Raw genomic sequence first — 19891 nt, forward strand, 5'->3', positions numbered from 1 at the left:
CGCTTCCTAAGTATTCCTCAGGGTGCTGGAGGGTTCCTGTCTGGATTGTTCCCTTCCCATCTACTACCCCACTGCTGTCGGGTTGGAATCTCCAGTTCTGCAGTGGACAAATTCTAGTTGAGGCTTATATTTCTGTTATTTCAAAGTTATGTTTAGACTAAGCATCATCAGACACTGCCTACGCTGCACAGTTAGGGTAGGCCTGTGTTACTGGATAGCATCCCTTAAAAAAGTAAAAACCTGTGGTTTAAAACTGAAACCAGTTCTGATTTTGCATGTCCAGTGTATGTCCCTCACATTCTGGTAGGCTTCTCAGTAGGAAGGTGTTAGGCATGTTCCCAGGACTTTCTGCCAAGAATTTGTCTCTCCAAACCACCTTCCTGCTACCAGCCACCCTCCACTGCCCACAAAAGCCTCAAATATGGAACCTTCTCCCTGCCTACACAAAGTTCCTGGTTTTGTTTTAACTTGTATTTGTGTGGTCTCTTTATATTTTAGTGGCTTATTTTCCAGCTCTTTGCCAATAGTGGCCTAAGAGTTTGCGAAGAGAAAGTATTTGCTGAGAAATAGTTGTTCCTACTTTGCAAGCGCTGATGTCTGCATTTCCAAGTCATTCCAGTGTCTGCATATTGATCATTCCTTCAGCGATAGTGTGTGTGACCTATTTCTTCTGTCAGGCTACTGTGAATCCAGCCTTATTCTGTTAGCTGGTGTACATGTGCACAACCTAGAGCGGAATTTCATATCTTGTTGCCCTCGTGAAAGGACAAAATGGATGCATAAAAGATAGGAAGAGCTATGATGTCACCCTCAAATATGGCTGCTCTTAATTTGGAGCCTGTGCCATTGGCAGCTCCCATTAGGTGCTGAATTCAGCCCCCTTGACAGTTGAACAAAAGGTGTTCACAACACTGAGATATGCAACTGTCCTGCACAGTTGTGTACGGAGTTTGAGTCCAGTCTTGCCGCTGTTCTCGTTAAGAGAAGATACCTGTTCTAAGGGTACTTCCTGACTTGATCAACCTTCCTCCCTGCCAAAAGGATGTTATCCCCTGGGTCTAACGTGACCTGTTCTTTCCAGGTAGCACTGTGCTGCCTGTTTTGGTGCTATACTCCCTTTATGCAGCACAGTGAGGTCGTAGCTGCAGGAGCAAAGAGATCAAAATGCTGTCTTTTCTTTGCTCTATCCCTGTTTTCTAAGGTCCTTGGAGACCATGGAAGTAAGCCACAACCCCCACAGCAGCCCCAGCAACCATCGCAGCCTCAACAGCCACCTCAGCAACAGCCATTTGCACCACCAGCAGGTCCGCCGCCTCCCCCTCTCGCTGGTCCACCTCCACCACACTTTCTCCACCCTCCTCCACCGGTTACTTCTGTCCCGCCTCCTCTGCATCCTCCAGGTAAGTGTTCACACAGTCATACATGGCAATCTCAAATGTCTGCACTCTCCTGAGGTGGTGAATTAGAACACCCCAGGCATGGAGCAAATCAAGGATTTAATCAGTAGATGCTATGGGGCAGTCAAGCAATCACATAACAGGTCCTTTTACTTGGCTAATCTCTGATCATTATCTCCATTAGCCTTTTTACAATTTGCTCTTGAATACTTAAATAATAGCAGCTGTTCCTTGAAAAATCTCTAGGTTGTGTTTCCATGGGTGCTACTGATCAATTTGTTTTATTGATAAAGAAATGGATTCCAGTTCATCTGTGGAGGAAGCTAAGAACATAGGAATTACTATCTTTTATCAGACCAGCAGGCTGTTTAGTTCAGGATCCTGACTGGCTATGACTGATGCCAGATGCTGCAAGGGTCATTCACAACAGGTGATACAGGTTTGTATCTTCCTGTGTTTGTTTCTAGGTACTTTATTGTGCCTGCTGCTACTGTTGGATTATTCTTACTGCTCACAGAAGTGTCTTATAAGCGGATGTTACAGCAGTGCTTCATTTTAAAAGCAAAATATAAATAATGTAAATGTGGTCGCTGCCATGGGTTTTTGAACCACTGGATGTTGTCCACAGCATTAGCAAGTTTTTGTGTTCTCACCAATAACCAGATGGGTTTGTATTGTGCCAAGTGCACTTGGTGCTTATGGAGATGTTCTCAAGTCCTCTATCTGCCAGAGTGCCCTTTATCCCTGGAGTTGCACACTGGGTGGTGGAACTTGATGAGATAGCTTGGGTAAAAATTATTTCCATCTATTTTTTTGCTAATTTGTTGTCTTGAGCAGCACGTTACAGTTTACTGTCTCTTCCGCACATATAATCAGTCTATTTCTGCAAAGTTTCTTAATGCAGCTACACCACGAAGGCCAGTAGGCCACTCTCTCTATGCACCAGGCAAGAGAGAGCTATACTAGTGGAAAGAATAAAGCATTCTGATACAGCTGAGAAGGCCAGCTGTGCTTACTCATTCAGGGTATTTTCCTCTCAGTTGCCTAAGGGATATAAGTCAGTTTGGTTGACTGTTTTAAGTGCAATTTTACAGACATACTGGCCATGGCCTAAAACACATTTTTCTGTCTTCACTTCCTAATAAGTCTTTGCATCTTGTGATCCAACATGAGTCATGTCTGTGCCCCATTGCTTCTGGCATGAATAGTGCATCAAGGTGGAAGTGAAGGCCATGCTTTGGGCTTTCCCTGGTCCCATATGCAGTAGCGTGTCTCCTGAGAAGTCACCAGGAACACATCATGCAGTCACTTCCCCATGCTGCTCCACAAGCAGAAGAATAAAAAAATATGGTCAAGGCTTTTAATCTGACGAGGATTATTACTGCAGTACTCACTGGTGGACTGGGGTGACTCCTCTTACTGCCTTCCATTGTCAAAATCAGGAGAAATGGATGTATTGTTCACTTGTTCTTTTGGTTGTTCACTGGCATGTCTGATTCACTATGTAAGTATGGTTATTAAAAATGTTGAAAAATGTTTTTAAAAAAGCAAGCAAAAAGACAGACTGGTTATCATTCCTGCTGCCACCAGAACTTTCTGCATGTCCAACCAAAGTAGTTGATTTTGGTCTTTTAACAGAAACTCTTACAGAGGATCTGCCAGGGACAGAAAGTAATTGCTCTGAAAGGGGTGACTTGCTTTGGGCACTTCAGTCTGCCTCAGCACCTCGATGTGCCCCTCTAACCGGAGCAGTTTCTCCTCCCTGCCTTTCCAGTTGTTCTCAAGGCCAAATCAGCCCTTTGTGTGTTGACACCAAGGAAAAGGAGTCCTCCAGTGTAGGAGGGCAACAGCATTTAAAATTATAACATGAAGGTAAACAGGTTATTATTAGGGGAAATGATAGCCTGTAGAGCAGTTACTGCTTAGTAGCACCATTTTTACTGCTGATCTATTTGCTGAAACGTGTGAAACATTCAAAAGGATGCTTTCTGCTTCAGTTTGAGGTACATAGATGACTTGGTTGTCCTGTTGTCCTCACTAGTTTTGTTTGCTTGTTTATTTCCATAGGTCTGCCACCACCCGGACCTATTCCAGGTAGGTGCTAACTTGGTTTCAACAGCAGCAGTGATTCTGAACACCCAGATAGCCCTATCTGAGCCTTTGGATTAAATAGCATGCAATAGGATAACTCTAAAACCCATTTAGAATATGATTAAAGTAAGGCTAATAAACTCCAATGCCGTGTTGAATTGCTCTAGCTGCTTATCTTTTATTCTGGACCTAAATAATAATCTGTAGTCATCTTGTTTTCTCTGAAGAGCAATCCAGAAAGCAAGAAGTACTTCAGATGGCAAAGGCCCCTTGGTTAAATTTGGAATGGTTTGTTTCTTGTTGTTATGGCTTCTTGCATAGCAAAAGTTTTTAAGTGACAAATCAGTGCTTTGGAGCACGAGACTCCAAATGCAGTTTCTCTCAGAAGCCTTTGCTGCTGGTGTGCAGTAGAGCTGGTGAATGCTAATACAGAAATATAACAACCAATCTTGTGGATATAGCTAATTCAAGGCCATTATACAGCTGAGTTTCTCTAGATTTCTTTTTTCTTTTTTCACTTCTTTTTTCTACTAGAATTTTTGTCTAGTCCAGGGGAAGAGGAATTTAGCTATTTTAGTAGCAGACCAGATGGGGCAATAGCTGTGACCAAGCGACAGACATCTGGAAATCCAAGGCTGGTGGCCACTGTGTACTTGCAGTCAGGCCAGTGCCTTGGTATTATATTGTACATTTGAGTCACATACTTGCAAAAGGTCTGCATCCAAAGCACTTTGGACTTAATGCACATGCCCTCGCTGTGTGTTAGACATGTTGTACTTGTTGCACAGCTTTTGTGCTCGTGCTCTTCTCAGAGCTTGACAAATGGAAGTACAAAAAACTTATACTACCTGGGCCGTCCCTCAGACCAAGAAAATTGCTGTTTGTTGTAATGTCACTTTTTATGCTCCTCTCAGTGCACAGTAATATAGCAGAGCTGGTTCTCTGTATTGTACTGAAAGGAACCTGCTCATATTAAACATGGACTTAGAAAAAACATATCTGTAGTGCAAATGCAAATCCTGGTCTTGATTCTAGACATTGCAGCGCCCACTTGCTAGTCTGAGTGCATTCAGATTAAAGTTGTTTGGGAGGAACAAGGTGGACAAAATGAATGACCAGGCTATTCCAAAGAGCTTCCACTTTAAGTATTTGGGTTGAAAAGGGAGATGAGGGAGAATACATGCTAATTATGATGATGACCCACCACCATTAGAGTAAAGTGCTAATAGTAGCACTTTGAAGTGCTTGCTATTGGTGAGCAAGTTGGATGGAAATGCTCTAGGCGTTGTATTTTGTTGGAAGATCTTTCACAAAAAAGAGGGAAGTATCTAAGGGTGAGACATATCCCCCAACTTGTCTGCAGCGTAGTTCTCCACTAGCTGAGCTACTCGCTTCAGGCTACTTCTGTTGGCAGCGAGGGGCTTCTAGGGAGGGGCTCTCCTGACCCATTTTGGATACTGTTAGAGGTGGTGAATTAATTGTCTCTAGGTTTCATTGACTCCACTGCCTGAAAGTCCATTGACTCTACAAGGAGTGTGGAGCTGCTTGCTCTAACATATCTATCTGAAGCTAATCAGGTGACTCCTATGTTTTGTATCAGAAGTTTGTTCCCCCCCGCTTTTTTTTTGTTTAATGATAAACAGAGGAGACTTAATGCCAAAGTCAAGCCAATGGTTGATTATTCTGTTCCTGTTGTCGTTGGTAACCAGCTATAGAAATAATGGTTGCTCATAGTTATGGGTAGAAGTTTAAGTGCCCTTAGGAGCAGTCAGCACATCCTTTCTCACTTTCAGATTGGCTGAGGTTGAGGACTTAAGCTTCCAAGTGCTTATGTCACTTCTAGAAGTGGCCTTCATGTACTTCTATTTAATTCTGCTTTCTGATGATATTGTCCTTTGCTTCTATAAATAAGCTATTAATGTGTTTGAAATTGGCCCCCTTTTTAAAGTGTCAAACAGCTGTGGGGACCTTTTTGACGTCTCTCTGCTTCACTGTTGCTATGTCTTCTCATGATTTTTAAATGTATATGTGCTCAGGAGATTGGCTTTCTCTAATTAAAAAAAAAAAAGACTTTGTCTCTCATGGAACATGTTACTCAATTTAATCAATGGAGCAATAAAACATTCACCATACTTGCAACCTATCTGCTCCCAAGAGTCACACTTTTCTGTTCTCCACAGGACTGTAAAGATTTAATATTTATTCCTTAATTAATCTTATGTTGATGATGAATCAGCCAGAAGGCTTAGGTAGTTCTTTTTTTAGTAGCCTTATAGAACTAGCGCAGCTCTAGAGTTTTAATTTTGGTAGGAGATATGATCTTGAAGGAGAATTCTTCCATTTCAACCAGGGCCTTGTTTAGAGTAGAAGGGTGCTTTAACGGCTTAATTTTAATCAGAACAAAGTCTTGTTCCCTCATGTAAAGCTGTGATGACTTATGTTTTTGTCTAGGGTTGTTCCCGCCTCCTCTGGCACCACCACCAGCTCTCCTCATTCCAACGTTGGATGGGTAAGAGAGAAGCTCCCTCTACGTTATGGAATATGTTTGCAGCCTTGGTTTTTGCAGTTTGGTGTAGCTGGAGAGTGGAATGGCTTCATTTGGGTGGGAGACATTAGCACACAAACCGGTATGCTGTGTTTCTCTCATCACTTGAAGTGCACCGGTGGTAGGAGTTGGGTTGCTCTGTGGTCAGTGCCTTGAGCAATATGCGAGTCCACAGCACCTGGGGAGAGCGATTGGTCCAACTCTTCTGTAATGAGGAACACTGGAGGTTAAGCCTAGAACAGTGCTAGTAATTCTGGTGCTAGTGCCAGTAGTCTGGTCTGGGATTTGGGGGAGGGAACAAAGTCCCTGGGGAATCCTCCACTGGTCTTTTACAATAGTTAGCCTTGACTTGTCATTTTCCTGGCATAGGAAGGAGTCAATAAAATCTAGGATATCTAGTCTCCTTGGGTCCAGTGCAGAGTAGTTGATAGCATGTTTTGTTTTCCAAACATTTTCTATAAAGGAATCTCTTTGCAACCACTGATTTCCCAGGAAGCATTCTACGCCTGATTTACAGAAGGGAGGGACAAAGCAGGATGAGCAATTGAGTTAGAGCAGTTTCAGAAGCTGTGACAAAGCAGCTGTGCCTGTGTTACTGATATTTTGCAATGCAAAGTGAAACATTCACTTAAACCATAGGTTTTTCCAGGGGGATGTTCTGCAGGGCTTCAGAAAAAAATCAGGTAAACTTGCAGTGCAGACATACCTGCAAGCAGTTCAGCTAAAGGGTCACTGCTGTTAGTAACTTGCATCCTTTGCTCTCTCCAAAGCCAGCCAGCCAGCTACAATAACAGGCAGCCTCCTCCATTTGGCTACAACTCTGCAGGTGAGCGCTTAAGACAAAGGACAGTCAAATTGCTTATATCTCTTCTCTTTGGTTCTTGGTGGTTTAGGTTTTTCTTAGATTGATTTAAATCATGCTTTCTTTAACATTAGGGCCTTGCATGTGCCCCAGACTATCCCAGTCACTAGAAACATGCTGCGTCTGATTACGCCATAAGGTGTTTGGAAAGCTGAGTGTTACCCTTTCCACAGCAGTGGTGAAGGCAATTTTGTAGTTGAGCGCTTAGCATCAGTTCATTGCTCTCAATGCAGATACCAGCAGCAGAGAAGCTTCTGTGTGCCTGACAGCAACATGCTCTTATGATTGCTTACACACAGGCTTGTTCATGCTCTCTTCCTTCCCCTTGCTTCCCCCTACTCTTCAGGGACAATCATAGCCCTCAGCTTCACATCTCCTCTGTGAGCTTTTGAATGCCTTCCTCCCCCACTTTGTCATCTTCCTTGCCTACAGGCACATGCAGGCACCCTGCCTACACACACTTGCAGGCATCTGTCTCCTTTTGTTTTGTAATGGAAGAGGCAGTGCCAGAATTTCAGCAGACTTCCTTCCCTGGCACAACCCTGCCAGCAATGCCAATGTCGTGTCCCATTTCCGTAGTGACCAGCTGTCCTCGGAGCAGCACCTCCTCCCTTTGCCAAGCAGGCAGAATCACGGGCAGCAAGCGCTCCACCGTCTCCTCTGCAGGAGGTGGTTTAGGGAGTGGGCAGTGCAAGGTCATCCTGAGATACAACAGCCTCAAGTGCTGTCATGTGTACAGCTTTTCAGCAGCTGGTACTGTTTTGGGCTGTGACCTTGCTGGCCTGGTCCAGCTGAGCAGGCCTGCAGGTCAACCTCTGCACGAGGACGTGCGGGTGGCTCTGGGCTCAGCAGGTGGTACCCTTGGCCCTAGGTACCTGCTGAGAAGTGGGACCTTCTGGGAGTTGCCAAGAGCCTAAGACTAATTCAGCTTGGTGCACTTAGCAGCGGTAGAGGGATGCCCCACCATTGTAGGCACTGTTACCCTCTGAGCGAGGATGCTTAGGAGGGGCTGGCTGGAACTTTTCTCAGTGGAGACCTCATCGTGTGCCCTGCAGCTCTGTAGAGAGGAAGAGCTGGAAGAGTGTGTAGCCCCTACGTTAATGAGCTGTGTTAGGGGTTGGGCTGATTTGTGACAACATTTGCAAATATCTGGTCTTGCTTGTCCTCACTAGGGAAAAGGTATTCACATGTTCTTAGCATACAGGGGAAGGAAAAAGGAAGATGAGGAGGCAGGAAGGAGCTGGGCCATTGCTGTCTCCAAGAGAAGGGTGTCACTTTTGGATTCAGCTGTACCACCTACTCTGGTACTGCTGGGAGGTCTCCTGTCCAAGAGCATATTAGTCCAAACCTGCTTAGCTGGTGGGCTCTCAAATGGCTGCTGGTGTGGTCGAATTGGAAGCTACGGGCAAGGGATATCCAGATGGTATATGTGGAGAGAGAGGGATGGAGAGGATGCTCCTAATGCTTCAGACAAACAAAGATTCTGTTCTCTCGCTGCAGATTCAGGTTTCATCAGCTACCCACCCATCTCCACATCTCACACGCCCTGGGTGACAACGGTGGACAAAGGCACAAGCAGTTCCAGCAGCAGCCATTGGGAGTACTCAGGCTCGAGGCGTGAGAGGGAAAGGGAGCGCGAGCGGGAAAGAGAAAGGGAGAGAGACAGAGACCGCACTCCGACCACTAGTGAATACAACAAGTGAGTGCTGTGTTTCACCAGTCTTCTGCTCACGCCTACCGAGGAGGGAGCTCTGGCCTTGCACCAGGAGTGCAAGATGATGTTTGGTCTGGGGATGGGATTGTATCAGCTTAATTTTCTGAACTATCTGGAGAAGAGAGAGTTTGGATCCACAACAGGAGGACAAAACTAGGAGCCAGTGTCTCTGGCTGATTTCCTGTATCTGTTGTCAGTTTGTTTAATCCAGAAGAACCAGTTATGCTTGCTCTCCCACCTGTAACATGAGGCCAGTAAATGAAATAGCCCCACTCTGTTCACTAGGTACTTCACTGCTCGGTGTGAAATATTGGATATAGAAGCTGCTGCTTCTTGCCTTCTGAATGTAACTGTCAGATCAATGGGAAAACGACCCATGCTTTGCTCAGCTGTCCTGTAGAGGCTTTCAGGGTAATGAGTGCCATTCAGCAGGAGTCAACCATAAAATGTAAATCCTTAACAAGGCCAGGCATTTCTGAGCAGTGCTGGAAACAGCCACCTTGCTGGGAAGTGACACGATTGCAGGCGACAGCAGTGCCGGGAGTGCTCAGGGGAGGAGACATTTAGCCTCCTAGTGTTGATTTAGAGAGCTAAAGAGAAGGCTAGACTGCAAGGACTCTTTCTAAGCTTTTGCTTTGTGTGCTCTGCCCTAGGGTGCTCATGATGTTTCTGTCACAGGCAGCGTCAGTGTTTTGCAGGCTTCAGGCTCGGAAATGCCAGTAGTCATTTAAAACACGATCAGAATGTGCATTCCTGGCAGAGGGGTGCTGCCTGCCCTGGGAACCTCCAGGCCCCTGGGGTGAGCAAACAGGGCAACGTTTTCCGAACAAGCTTTTTTTGTTTGTTTTCCTTTTAACGTTGTGGGCACTGTAGGAGGAAGGGGGAGGAACAGAGCGGAACACAAACTTGGTATAGTTTGAAGAGCTCAGACTCCCACAGTTCCTAAGTGGGTTGCTGCAGCCAAGTCCTGTGATCAGCGCTCCCGGGCACACTGTTAGCATTTCTGTGTGCTTTAGAGAAAACTGGTCTCTAAGATCATACTCGACAAGCAGGGCAAGTAGCCGTGCTCAATGGAGTCCTTTGGAGCACTCCTAGGTGATTAATATTGGAGATGGACTTGTCTGGCTTGTTTCCATTAGTCTTAGAACAGTGTTTCAGGCTTGCTTTCTCTAGGAGTCTGAATATTGTTTCCCACAGTGGGATTTTTGAACCTTTTAGATTTCAGCATTCAAAATGTGAATGGGGAAAGAGGGATCATAGAGCAAGGAGAGAAAGAGAGTGCAGGATGTATCTGAATTTGGGGTACATCGTTCCCACTCTTGTATGTAGGTAGAATGAGGTGTCTTGGATAGATGGGTATAGGCAAAAAGACCATCTTAGCTGTACTCACAATTGCAAAGTATGCAGTTTGGGTGTCTAAACTCATAGGGAAGAAAACAGTCTCTTGAGGTGTAATGTCTTTGTGTGAATTAAGCTATCTGGGGAAAATAATGTTGTGAGCCCAAGGAGAGACAGAATAAGAGGAGGAACATGTTTCTGTTGTTCTTGAACAAGGGTGGCTGGGTGTCTTTGACATATTCCAGAAGGACTGTGAGGGCAGAAGCCCTGAAACACTGACTGTGTGCCTGCTGCTGAGGTATTTCCTTTGCAAATAAAATGTAAATGCTCTGCTTTGAGAAGCCCAGAGAAAGCTGTGTTCAGGTGTTCCAAGTGTTTGGGCTTATGGACTGTGTACGAGGCAAATGGGGAAAGTATTGCACTGTGGTCAGAAATTAGGACTGGGTTGCTGCTTGGGATGGATAAGAAGCAGCAGCTTATTAGTAGAGGTGTTTTCAGGAGAGCATCATGAATATCTGCCTGTTGGTAGAGGAGAGTTCAGATTCGTAAACTTGTTGGCTCTAAGCTACAACTAGCAAACAATCCTGAATTTCTGGATGTTTGAGAAGGCTTTTGTCTCAAATAGAGCTGTCTGGTTATGCTGGTGGAGAATAATTCCAGGCTCAAATGAACAGCACCTTTAAATATTTCTCCAAGAAGTGACATACTTTGTTGGTGAGGGTGAGGTTCTGCAGCCCTGTAAATATGGCTCCTGACTTTCTTGTCCACGAATGGCCTGTTCACCTTCCTCACTTCTCCTTTCTCTTCCCAAGTGATGATGAACGATACCGCTACTACAGCCGAGAGCGCAGCTATGACTTTGAGCGTGACTACCGCCGGAGTCGAGATCGCAGCAGGGAGCGGGAGGATCGTCACCGAGAGCGCAGGCACAGAGACAAAGAGGAGAGCAGCAAGCATAAGTCTTCAAGACGGTAAGAGCCATCCAGGGTTGAACTGGTCTGTTAATGGGAATGCGTATTAGCTGCAGACAAGCTTGAAATTCTTAGAGTGAACTGGAGCCCTACGTCACTGTGGTGTCCTGTGATGTGCTAATGTCCTGAGACGAGAAGTCTGGGCAGAGAAAGCAGTCTCGGACATGTGCCTGGGCAGGAAGCAGGGCTGTCTGCAGCAGGGAGAGGTTTCCTTGTGGTTTGTACGTTCTCAGGCAGCTAGCAGGATGTCAAATCACTGCCAGCAAAATTGCAGCCTTGATTCCCAAGGGAGAGGTTGCTCTGTAGTGAACATCACATCTGAACAGCATAGGTCCCAGTGTAGGGAAAATGCATGCAACGTAAAATGCAAAAACATAAGAGAAGCATCAGCCTTCAGTCTTAAGTTCTCTTGTGCAGAAAAGAAAAGCTTCCCTAAGCCTCAAATCTGAAATTCCCTCTTGGAGCAGGAGGCTGTGTAAGGAACTGACTGAACACTGCATGATCAGAGCGCTCTGTCCTGCGCTTCTGCCAGTGATGTTGATGATTTGGACAAAGGTGGAACACTTCTGGAGCAGAGCAGGGTGTCCCTGGTTCACAGCTTTTCTGGAGAAAATGTATTATTTGCTGCACATGATCTTCCTGTGAGAGCATTCCTCTAGCAAAGTAACAAGTCTGGTCTCCAATTTGAGGCGGTGTTCATTTGCTGCATCAGTTTAAGTCCTGATAATGACTTGAGCAGACTTGCTCATTTTTTTTGGTGCTTCAGCTTACTACTTTTATAAGAAATTTGTGTCAGCTGTGCAGGTAATTGGCCTTATTTCGAATTTGGTATCAGAAAAACTCCTACATAGTGACTGGAGGTAAAAGGCTGTTCTCATCCTGTAGGAGGTGCATTGAGTAAGTTCTCAAGAAAGGGCTGATTGCTGAAGAGCTGGAAACAAAGTGATGACAAGGAAGACCAGGAGCACAGTCGAAGTTAAATACAAAACAAATAGAAGCCGGGATTATACTAGTCTAACAGGCTGATAGTTTTAAGGGTTATTTCTCAGCTTTCTGTACTCAGAATTGAAATCTGCTGTTACCTGGCTGCATGAAGAAGGTGGAATTCACCAAAGCAATGTCAGAATCTGTCAGAGCGCTTAGTTAGGAAAATGAGCTCCTGCACTAGGTGAAAGTAAGGTGAAGATCAAAGGGCTTTGCTGTAGTTTCCAGTTTACTCCAAGATGAACAGTCTGAAGGAAATCACTGACGCTTATTTAAATATTAAAGGACAGTTGCATTGTTCGAGCAGAAACCTCTGCCACAAACCGTTGCTGTCCACAAGGTGGCTGAAGATGTGTTGAGGAGAGGCAGCAGCCTTTTTCTTTTTTAATTGACTATGAAACCCTTTATTAAGCAGGTCAGAAAATTACTCAAAGCTGGGAGGTTTTCAGCCAGGGCTTCAGTGGTTCAGCAAGTTAGATGTCTCTGCTACTACGCTGATATCCCAGCTACAGTGAGAATGTGTCTCTACACCTGGGTGTGTTCCCACTCTTGGCGCTGTGTCTATACTGTGTGACCACACACCTTTCCATGATAAATTTAGTATGATTTTTCTGTCTTATGTTCTAGTTCTGCCATCTTCACACCATGGTCAGCTCTAGAGAGCTCACTTGGTTTTAAACCTGCAGGGAGAAATAATTGCATATTTGATAAATAGCAGAAAATCTCCTCCCATGAGGTCCGAAGGACCAGAATGGGCAAAACCAGAGCTCACGCGTTTCCCATTGCCCTGCTGGGGATGAAGGCACAGACACTGACCTCGGTGTGTGGGTTACGTCAGGCGTATTGTGTGTGCGTAATGCAGCCAGCTGTGGTCAGTGGTACAAGACTTTCGGATATGCACAGCCTAGTCAAAGTTACTTCTGGCTGGGATTTCTCCAACATCCCAGCAATCCTGGATAAAAATCTGTGGCTATCCAACTGCATCTGGAAAACAATTCTGGGTGAGGGGAAAGAGATTTTAGAGCACCAAGGTAGTGAAGTGCCAGGTCATTTATGAGCAAGCAAAAGTAGAAACGGGATCTGTCTCCTACTGGGAAACCCACATTTCCCTAGCTACACGAATCTGTTTCTTGTCTCTAGTCCAGGGATTTCCCTGAGATGTTTAGGGGAGATAGTTTCAAAGGTCTCTCAAATTTAGGACTCTTCCTTCTCACAGCAGCCTCTGCTCAGTGCTTGATACTGAAGCTTGTGATGTGTCAGGATTATTAGAGCTCCCTCAGGAATGGGAGGGCTGTGCAAAGGTTGTTTATGAAAACTACCCAAAAGTGATTTTGACAGCAGTCTGTCCACTATGCCGCCTGCCTAGACCATGTGATGATGCAGCATGTGGTGTAAAGCAGCCACCTCGAGCAGTTTGCATAACCTGCCCTTGGTTCAGCCGCTTGTGATATCAGATCATCCCAAATAAACATGATGAAGCCTTTCTGTGGCACCATGATGCCCTCAGCATTTCTGATGTCTCCTGTTTATTCTAGAGCAAAGCACTCTGTCCCCGGGCGTGCTGTAGAGGCAGGGCATTTAGAGCGCTTTTCTGTGGCAGAGCTATGCTGATGCAGCCTCTGATCTGTCTCTCTCCCCTTTGCTCCCCCCCACAGCAAGCAGCACGAGAGCGAGGAGGGGGAGAGTCATCGGCGTCACAAGCACAAAAAGAACAAGCGTAGCAAAGAGGAGAAGGAGGCCAGCGAAGATGGTGCCCAGGAGGGAGAGGAGCAGGATGCCAAGGAGTAACGCAGGCCTACCGTCAGCCCTCAGGAGGGACTCACTCCTTTCGAACCAGTGTGGCATTGGTGATGTTTTGTGTTGGTTTTTTGCTTTTTTTTCTCCAAAGGAAGAGAGGCTGACTGCCTGAGCAGTGAAGGACGTCGCAGTGGTTTGAGAGTTAAGGCTGCACGTGCAGTTAAATATTCTTTTTTTTTTTTTTTTTTTTTTTTTTTTTTTTTTTGATACGAGACAAAATACAGCAGTACTAGTATATAAAAAAAGCACTGAGCTACTCTACTCATAAATGTCCCTAGGGAGGACTTCGTTGTATCAGATCCTATGGTTTCTGATGAAAGATGGCTTCAGCTAAAACTAATGCGTTTAGGTGATAGGTTTTTTTTTTGTGACCATCATTCCTTTTTTGAAAAGTAGGACAGTAAGTGCAACTTGAAATTTATTGTCCAAAGAAAAGTGTGATTTAGATCCTGAGGGCCAGCTTAGAGTCTGGCTTCTAGTAGTGAAAAGTCTCATTCCCAAATCCATTTCTTTATAGCTACAAGAATATCTTCTTATTTCTTTGTGGCAAGACTGGCAGCATGTGGGAAGGAACTACTTCTACTGGTGGGTCATGTGATCTTACTTCAGTCCGATGGCTTTGAGAAGCTAAGTGTGTTTACACAGGGTATGCAAAGACTTTGAACCTAGCTTTTTTTTTATCCGTTACAAATGTAGTTCTACCATGTGTTACACCTGTAAGTGGAAAATCACATTCAATGGAGACCCATAGTAAGAGCATGATTTTCTCTTTAGGTTTGACTAACTTTTTTATTAATAAGGGTTGAGCTGAATAATCTAGCACACTAGAGAACATGAAGTCCCATCTAGCGGTTTGCCCTTATTGGGTTGGCTTATTTCTATTTGGTATCACCAACACTCCTGTGCAATGCATTCCTTCCCCCATAGATCTCAAAATAAATGCAGTCAAATTCCAGAGTTTGTTTTGACTTAGTATTGGTTGGGCAGGGTGGCAACAGAGATATTTCTGGATGAGAAGAACAGGGGAAGTCATTCTGGGGTTTTTTGGTATGTCTGATACTTAAACAGAATATTGTACTTCAGTTTGTGTGAATCCACAGGTGTCTCACTTTAAGTATCTTCCACTTCTTTGACTTGATATTTAAAACTGTCTTAAATCCTTCCCCTAAAATAATGTTGTTCTGAAATCTTACGTATTTTTTGTATTGTAATCATGCAAGTCTGAGCGTCATGTGAAGCTTACAACCTTTAGAGACTTGAGCCAGTATAGCACTATGATAATGGTTTATATGCTATGACGGTGCATTTGATGGGTCATTAACTGCGAAACCTGTGGGGAGAAGAATAAAAGTGGTGGGATTTTTTTTGGTTTTTTTTTTTTCTTTTTTGGTAAATGTGGCTTTGAAAACTTGCTTTGAGAGCATGGGAAATGTTATGTGCAATGGGAAGCTATGTGCAGTGAACCAGAGTTAAAGGGCAAAGCCTGGAACAAGACTTTGAAGCGCTTAGCCCTCTGCAGCTGTGTCACAGTACTGGTAGAACACCGTGATCTAGGAACATGGCATCTCTCATCTGACGTCTGTTTGGAGTCACCCTGGGACAGCTGTGCCGCGCTGTGCTGGTGAGCTTCAGGATCACAGCATCAGGTAGGTAGAGCAAGAGGACTCCTCCTGGCACGCTTCTGCTCTGGTCAAGGGTGGCAGTTTTCAGCTATGACGAAGCTTTCATGAACTTGAATTTGTTGAGGAATGGGGTGGGAGGAGGAGAAATCAACTTACTTAAAACTGGTAAGAAGGTGAGGATTCAGAGTGCCTCGTATGTGCCACCTAGAAACATACTGGTGTTTTGCATCTCTTGGGTGTATATCATCATGCCAGCTGAGTGGTTAAGGCGACAGTTCAACTTACTCCTTAGGCTGGTTGAGGCGGTTTCTGCCTTGTCTGCTGTAGCTAAGTCAGCACAGCGTGGTGGTGATCCAAAGGCAGGAGAGCTGGCTGAAAAAATAACTGTGCCAGGAAAAAAAGGTTATTTTTCAGCATGATCAGTTCCTTGATGCAGTTCACCCTGCTGCTGCATGAATGCTTGTGCTGGCCCAGTGCAGGAGAGGGTGGTGGGATGGGAATGAGTGATGGGGAGCAAAGTCAGCTTTGTCATTGAGAAGTTTATTTGCACCCTCATCTTTGCATTGCAACAAGAAATGTGCCCCCCCTGCCCCAGCAGGCTAGCTTGCAGCAGCTAGGAAGTGTTGAGCGGGAGAGGGAGGAAGAATTCTTGCTATGCCTCCAAAAAGATTTTGTATTCTGCAGTTCTGAAATCTGATTTCTTTTTTTTTTTCTTCCCCCTCCAGAACATGATGTTTAGGACTGCTAGGGAAGCTAGCACCAAAGGAAACGCCAAGCAGTGACTCCCACAGCAGGAGCCTGAGCTGGTTATTGCCTGTCTCATCGGGGGAAAAAGTTTGTTGATAGAGTTTACATTAAGGTAAGTCTAGGGTTTGGCACCTTGTCAGTAAACTCCCTTTCATGTGGACTAAGTGCAGTGCCTCTCTGTAGGTGCACAGAGCTGTGCTAAGTCTATTCCCCTTTTCTGTGACTGTTAGTGGGGGGTGATGGAAGCTATTCAGCCAACAGCAGTAATTAATAGTGATATTAATGTGCTCAAACTATTGCCCCTCTGTGCCCAAGCTATTGCTGGTATCACTGCAAGAGGGAACAGAGAATCTTTTACTGAGGAGACAGTGCTGCCAGTTCCTCATGTGTTGTTTTGAATGTTTTTCCAGTGATGGGCTGAAGTGCTTCACTGATGTTAGCAGGGCTACACTCTGAGAAGTAGCTGTGGATTTAAGTGAAATAGTTTTATTTTAGTGAGGTAGATAGGGGTGTTACCTTTAACATTGTATTGGGGAAGTATAAAGGTAAGGTTTGAGAACTAATTTTTACCTGACATGAGTAACTGCCCCAGGTTTCATTGTCATGGTCTACCGGGATAATGAATGGTTGATCTAACCATTTTCAGAAATGAGGCCTGTTCTTGGGCTGGTGGCATTGGTATTTTTTCTGGACTAAACTAGAGGAGCTGAGAGAGGGGCCTGTGCAGTAATGAGTACAGAGGGGCCCCAGGTGCTAAATACTGCCCAGAGGGTAAACTTAACAGCCAGCAATGAGCATTTGCACAAGTCATCTTGAGCAACTGTCAGTGAGCTTAATAGTGAGAGAAGGTGTAAAGCATTGTAGGAAAACATCAGGTGAGTCAACTACAAAAGAGGCATGATATTAAAAAGGAGAGAGGCCAGCTTCACTGCTCTTGTGCAGCATAGTGGTAATTGCAGTGGCATCTTTCTCCCAGAACATCAGCCACTACCATTCCCGTGGGGGATGTTTTGTGCTAGTTGTGTTGCAGCAGTGGAAATTCTAACCAAAGCTAACCCCAAGCTCCAGCCTGGACCTACAGTTCCTCCAGGGGCAGCAGTAGCTGCCCTAGTGTTGCCTTTTAGCTGCTGAGCAGTGCAGCAAGCTGGATCAGGGAGTTAAGCCCAGTTAAATAAAGCTTTATTTCCTAATACAGTCAGTTCTGAGCCCCACAGGCAGTAGTTCCTTCAGAGGGGAATACTGGCATAACCAAGGGCCAGGGCTTGCAAAAACTACTGAAGCTGCCAGGACAAATGTCTGTGTAGTCACAGCCACAGTAGAGTTCAAGATAGTCCAGCTCCCCTCCTGGGAACAGCAGAAGATGAGGACACTAATTTGCTGCCTGGTGAGGTAGACTTCTTGGAGAAGGGGCTGTTGAGGAGATGACTGAATCCCTGGAAGGAAAGGCAAAAAAACCAGCCCACAGCCTATGTTGTTTTTCAGTAATATTAGAATAATTTATAAAGGCTTCAAAACAAATTCAACATTTATTAACAAGGTGATCTTGCAAACAATATTTAATTACTAAGACATCTTGGTGAAGTTGAAGGCACCTTGAAACAAGATGGAGTAATAGTAAAAAATCATGCTGCCTGCTGCAGCATCCCCTTCATTTAAAACTGTCTGACCACCATCTGCATGACTTCTTCCTACTCTACTTTATACAAGGGACATCTTTTGCTATATACTTGCAGTAGGAACCTGCCCTCTTTATATCTACAGCAATATTTACCGTTCCATGCCAGGCACAGCTTCTGTACCTTGGTAGGAAAGAGACAAAAGTTACTTTGGGTTTTTCTGTTTCTTTATGTCAGACAGAGGTCGAGTAACTACTTTTCCACAGGCACCTTCCTGACTTTTGAATTACATTGCTCTCACCATTCACTAGGAACAACAGGAAAAAAAGGCCCAGGAGTCCAGCTGGCCAAGAAATCGTTCTGCTGTCAAAGTCCCTGGCAGTATTTATCAAACAAACAAAGGGGCCACACCACATGCCGGGGGAAGCTTTTGTGACAATTGGATCCTAGGCTATTTCTGTATAATGGGCTCTGATAACAGGCCCTGCTGGATACTGCCTTAAGCTGACAGCCAAAGGAAATGAACTCTCTCTATATGTAAACAGCTAAATCATCAAGCAAGGAACAATTCTATTCTGCTGTAATAGCTACTTTAAAAAAAGGCACTGCTTAAGATGATGGGCACTTATCTGCAGTCAATTCACTCCAAAAAGGAATTAGACATTCATTCCAGGAAGCATTTTTACATGGAAAGAAGAAAAACTCTGATTCTTACAATCTGAGCTGGCCCCATAAGAGTTACAGCAATAACAGCATTCTAGGAAAGATCTTTTTAATTCAACCTGATTTGAGAAAGATCTCAGTCATTTCTACTGCTGATTAACTGACAAAAAAAAAAAAAAAAACTGCTTCATGAAGGATTTTCCAGTAGGACATTAACAAGGTGTTATAGTCAGCCTGCCTTGGCTTCATTTCTTGTGGTCTAAATTTTAACTACACAGTGCATTTGAACTGAAGCCAAAGCGGACACACTGTCCTTCTGGAGGTAGCTTATTTCATGCAGTTGCTACAGCACAGTTAGAGGTGATGAGGCAACCAACTTCCATTCTGCACCTACCCCAGTCCAGTGTGTTGCTAGAGTCTCACATACCTGGCAGTACCTGTGTGGCAGGCAGTGGTAAAGGGAGGAAGGAGAGGTACATCTTCCTCTTCCTCCTCCTGTGCTTTAAGTCTGCATCTGATCACTGGGAAGCTGTGATAAAGCTTATGAGACTGCTTCCTGGGACAGAGGTTTCTCACAAGTAAACAAGCCTGTTTACTTAGTCATCTGCCTTCTTTGTAAACAGCTCAGTGTTTTATCAAGTCATGAAACCAAGGGAACCAAGCTGAGGAAGGGGATCAAAATTAAACAAGTTCCTCATTGCTGATAGGCCCTTCATACAAGTCAGCACAGCTCAACAATGCTAACATAGCAGCTCTTGATTTTTTTTATTTTATATATATATATATAAATACATATATAAAAATAAACATTCATTCAATTGCTGTTGCCTACAGCCATCAGTACTGGGGGCTAGGAACTCCTCAACTGATCCATGTCCTTACAGTTTTATTAGTGGCTTTTAAAAATGTATAAAATGACCCAGTGTCCAAGAATGGCAGTCAGGTAGAGATCAATCAGAAGCAAGAACTGTATTCTTAACTAGCAGAGGAAGTATCTGACAGTCACTCCTGTTTTAACCTGTTCAGAACATTAAATGGAAAACAGAGCTCTACAGGTGAGGAAAATGCTTCAAAGTAAAGATGGACAGTTCGTAGAGAAACACTGGGAAAATAGCCTTCTCCACAACACCAGTCCTAAAGGGCTCTGATGAGTGCAGGAAGCTAGAACGGCTGTGATTCACTATTACATTGACTCTAACAATCAGATTTGTTGGTAACCTCACCACAGTATAGAAATGTTTTCTCCAAAAAGGAAGTGAAGTCTTCCATGACAACATACTCTATATATAGCAAGAGTTCAGGTTTATCTGTCATTTAGCTTGGTGTGATAGTCAACAATTATCCGATACCAAAGATGATCCTTGAAACTGCTGCATATTTTGTTTTGGCGCTCACACAAGGCTTCCTGGCCAGGACACCACAGTAAGAGTGACTTTGTTCCTTTGCTCTTTCAGCATTGGGATTAGTTCCGAATTGCTCATTCCTATAGCGGGCACTCCGTTTACTGCCACTATTTCATCTCCACACCTAGTCAGAAAACAGGA

General features: G+C 44.5%; 2 protein-coding genes across 3 annotated transcripts in view; one reads left to right on the top strand and one right to left on the bottom strand.

Moving 5' to 3' along the window:
• Window positions 1–14654, top strand: part of LOC112982965 (pre-mRNA 3'-end-processing factor FIP1-like) — a 28875-nt gene extending 14221 nt beyond the window's left edge. For both annotated transcript variants that reach the window (XM_064518096.1, XM_026099736.2), the window contains 7 exons: window positions 1202–1400; window positions 3465–3491; window positions 5940–5997; window positions 6804–6859; window positions 8396–8594; window positions 10760–10918; window positions 13558–14654. In XM_064518096.1, coding sequence (XP_064374166.1) covers window positions 1202–1400; window positions 3465–3491; window positions 5940–5997; window positions 6804–6859; window positions 8396–8594; window positions 10760–10918; window positions 13558–13690 — 831 coding nt within the window. In that variant the 3' untranslated portion in view covers window positions 13691–14654. The remainder of the gene's footprint in view (window positions 1–1201; window positions 1401–3464; window positions 3492–5939; window positions 5998–6803; window positions 6860–8395; window positions 8595–10759; window positions 10919–13557) is intronic.
• A 2921-nt stretch (window positions 14655–17575) lies between these two features.
• The window catches only part of LOC112982952 (ligand of Numb protein X 2-like), a 30163-nt gene continuing 27847 nt past the window's right edge, over window positions 17576–19891 (bottom strand). Inside the window, exon 10 of the mRNA XM_026099717.2 lies at window positions 17576–19874. Within this exon, the coding sequence (XP_025955502.1) occupies window positions 19739–19874 (136 nt within the window). The 3' untranslated portion in view covers window positions 17576–19738. The remainder of the gene's footprint in view (window positions 19875–19891) is intronic.

The sequence above is a fragment of the Dromaius novaehollandiae genome, chromosome 11, assembly GCF_036370855.1.
Source record: "Dromaius novaehollandiae isolate bDroNov1 chromosome 11, bDroNov1.hap1, whole genome shotgun sequence".
Lineage (NCBI taxonomy): Eukaryota > Metazoa > Chordata > Aves > Casuariiformes > Dromaiidae > Dromaius > Dromaius novaehollandiae.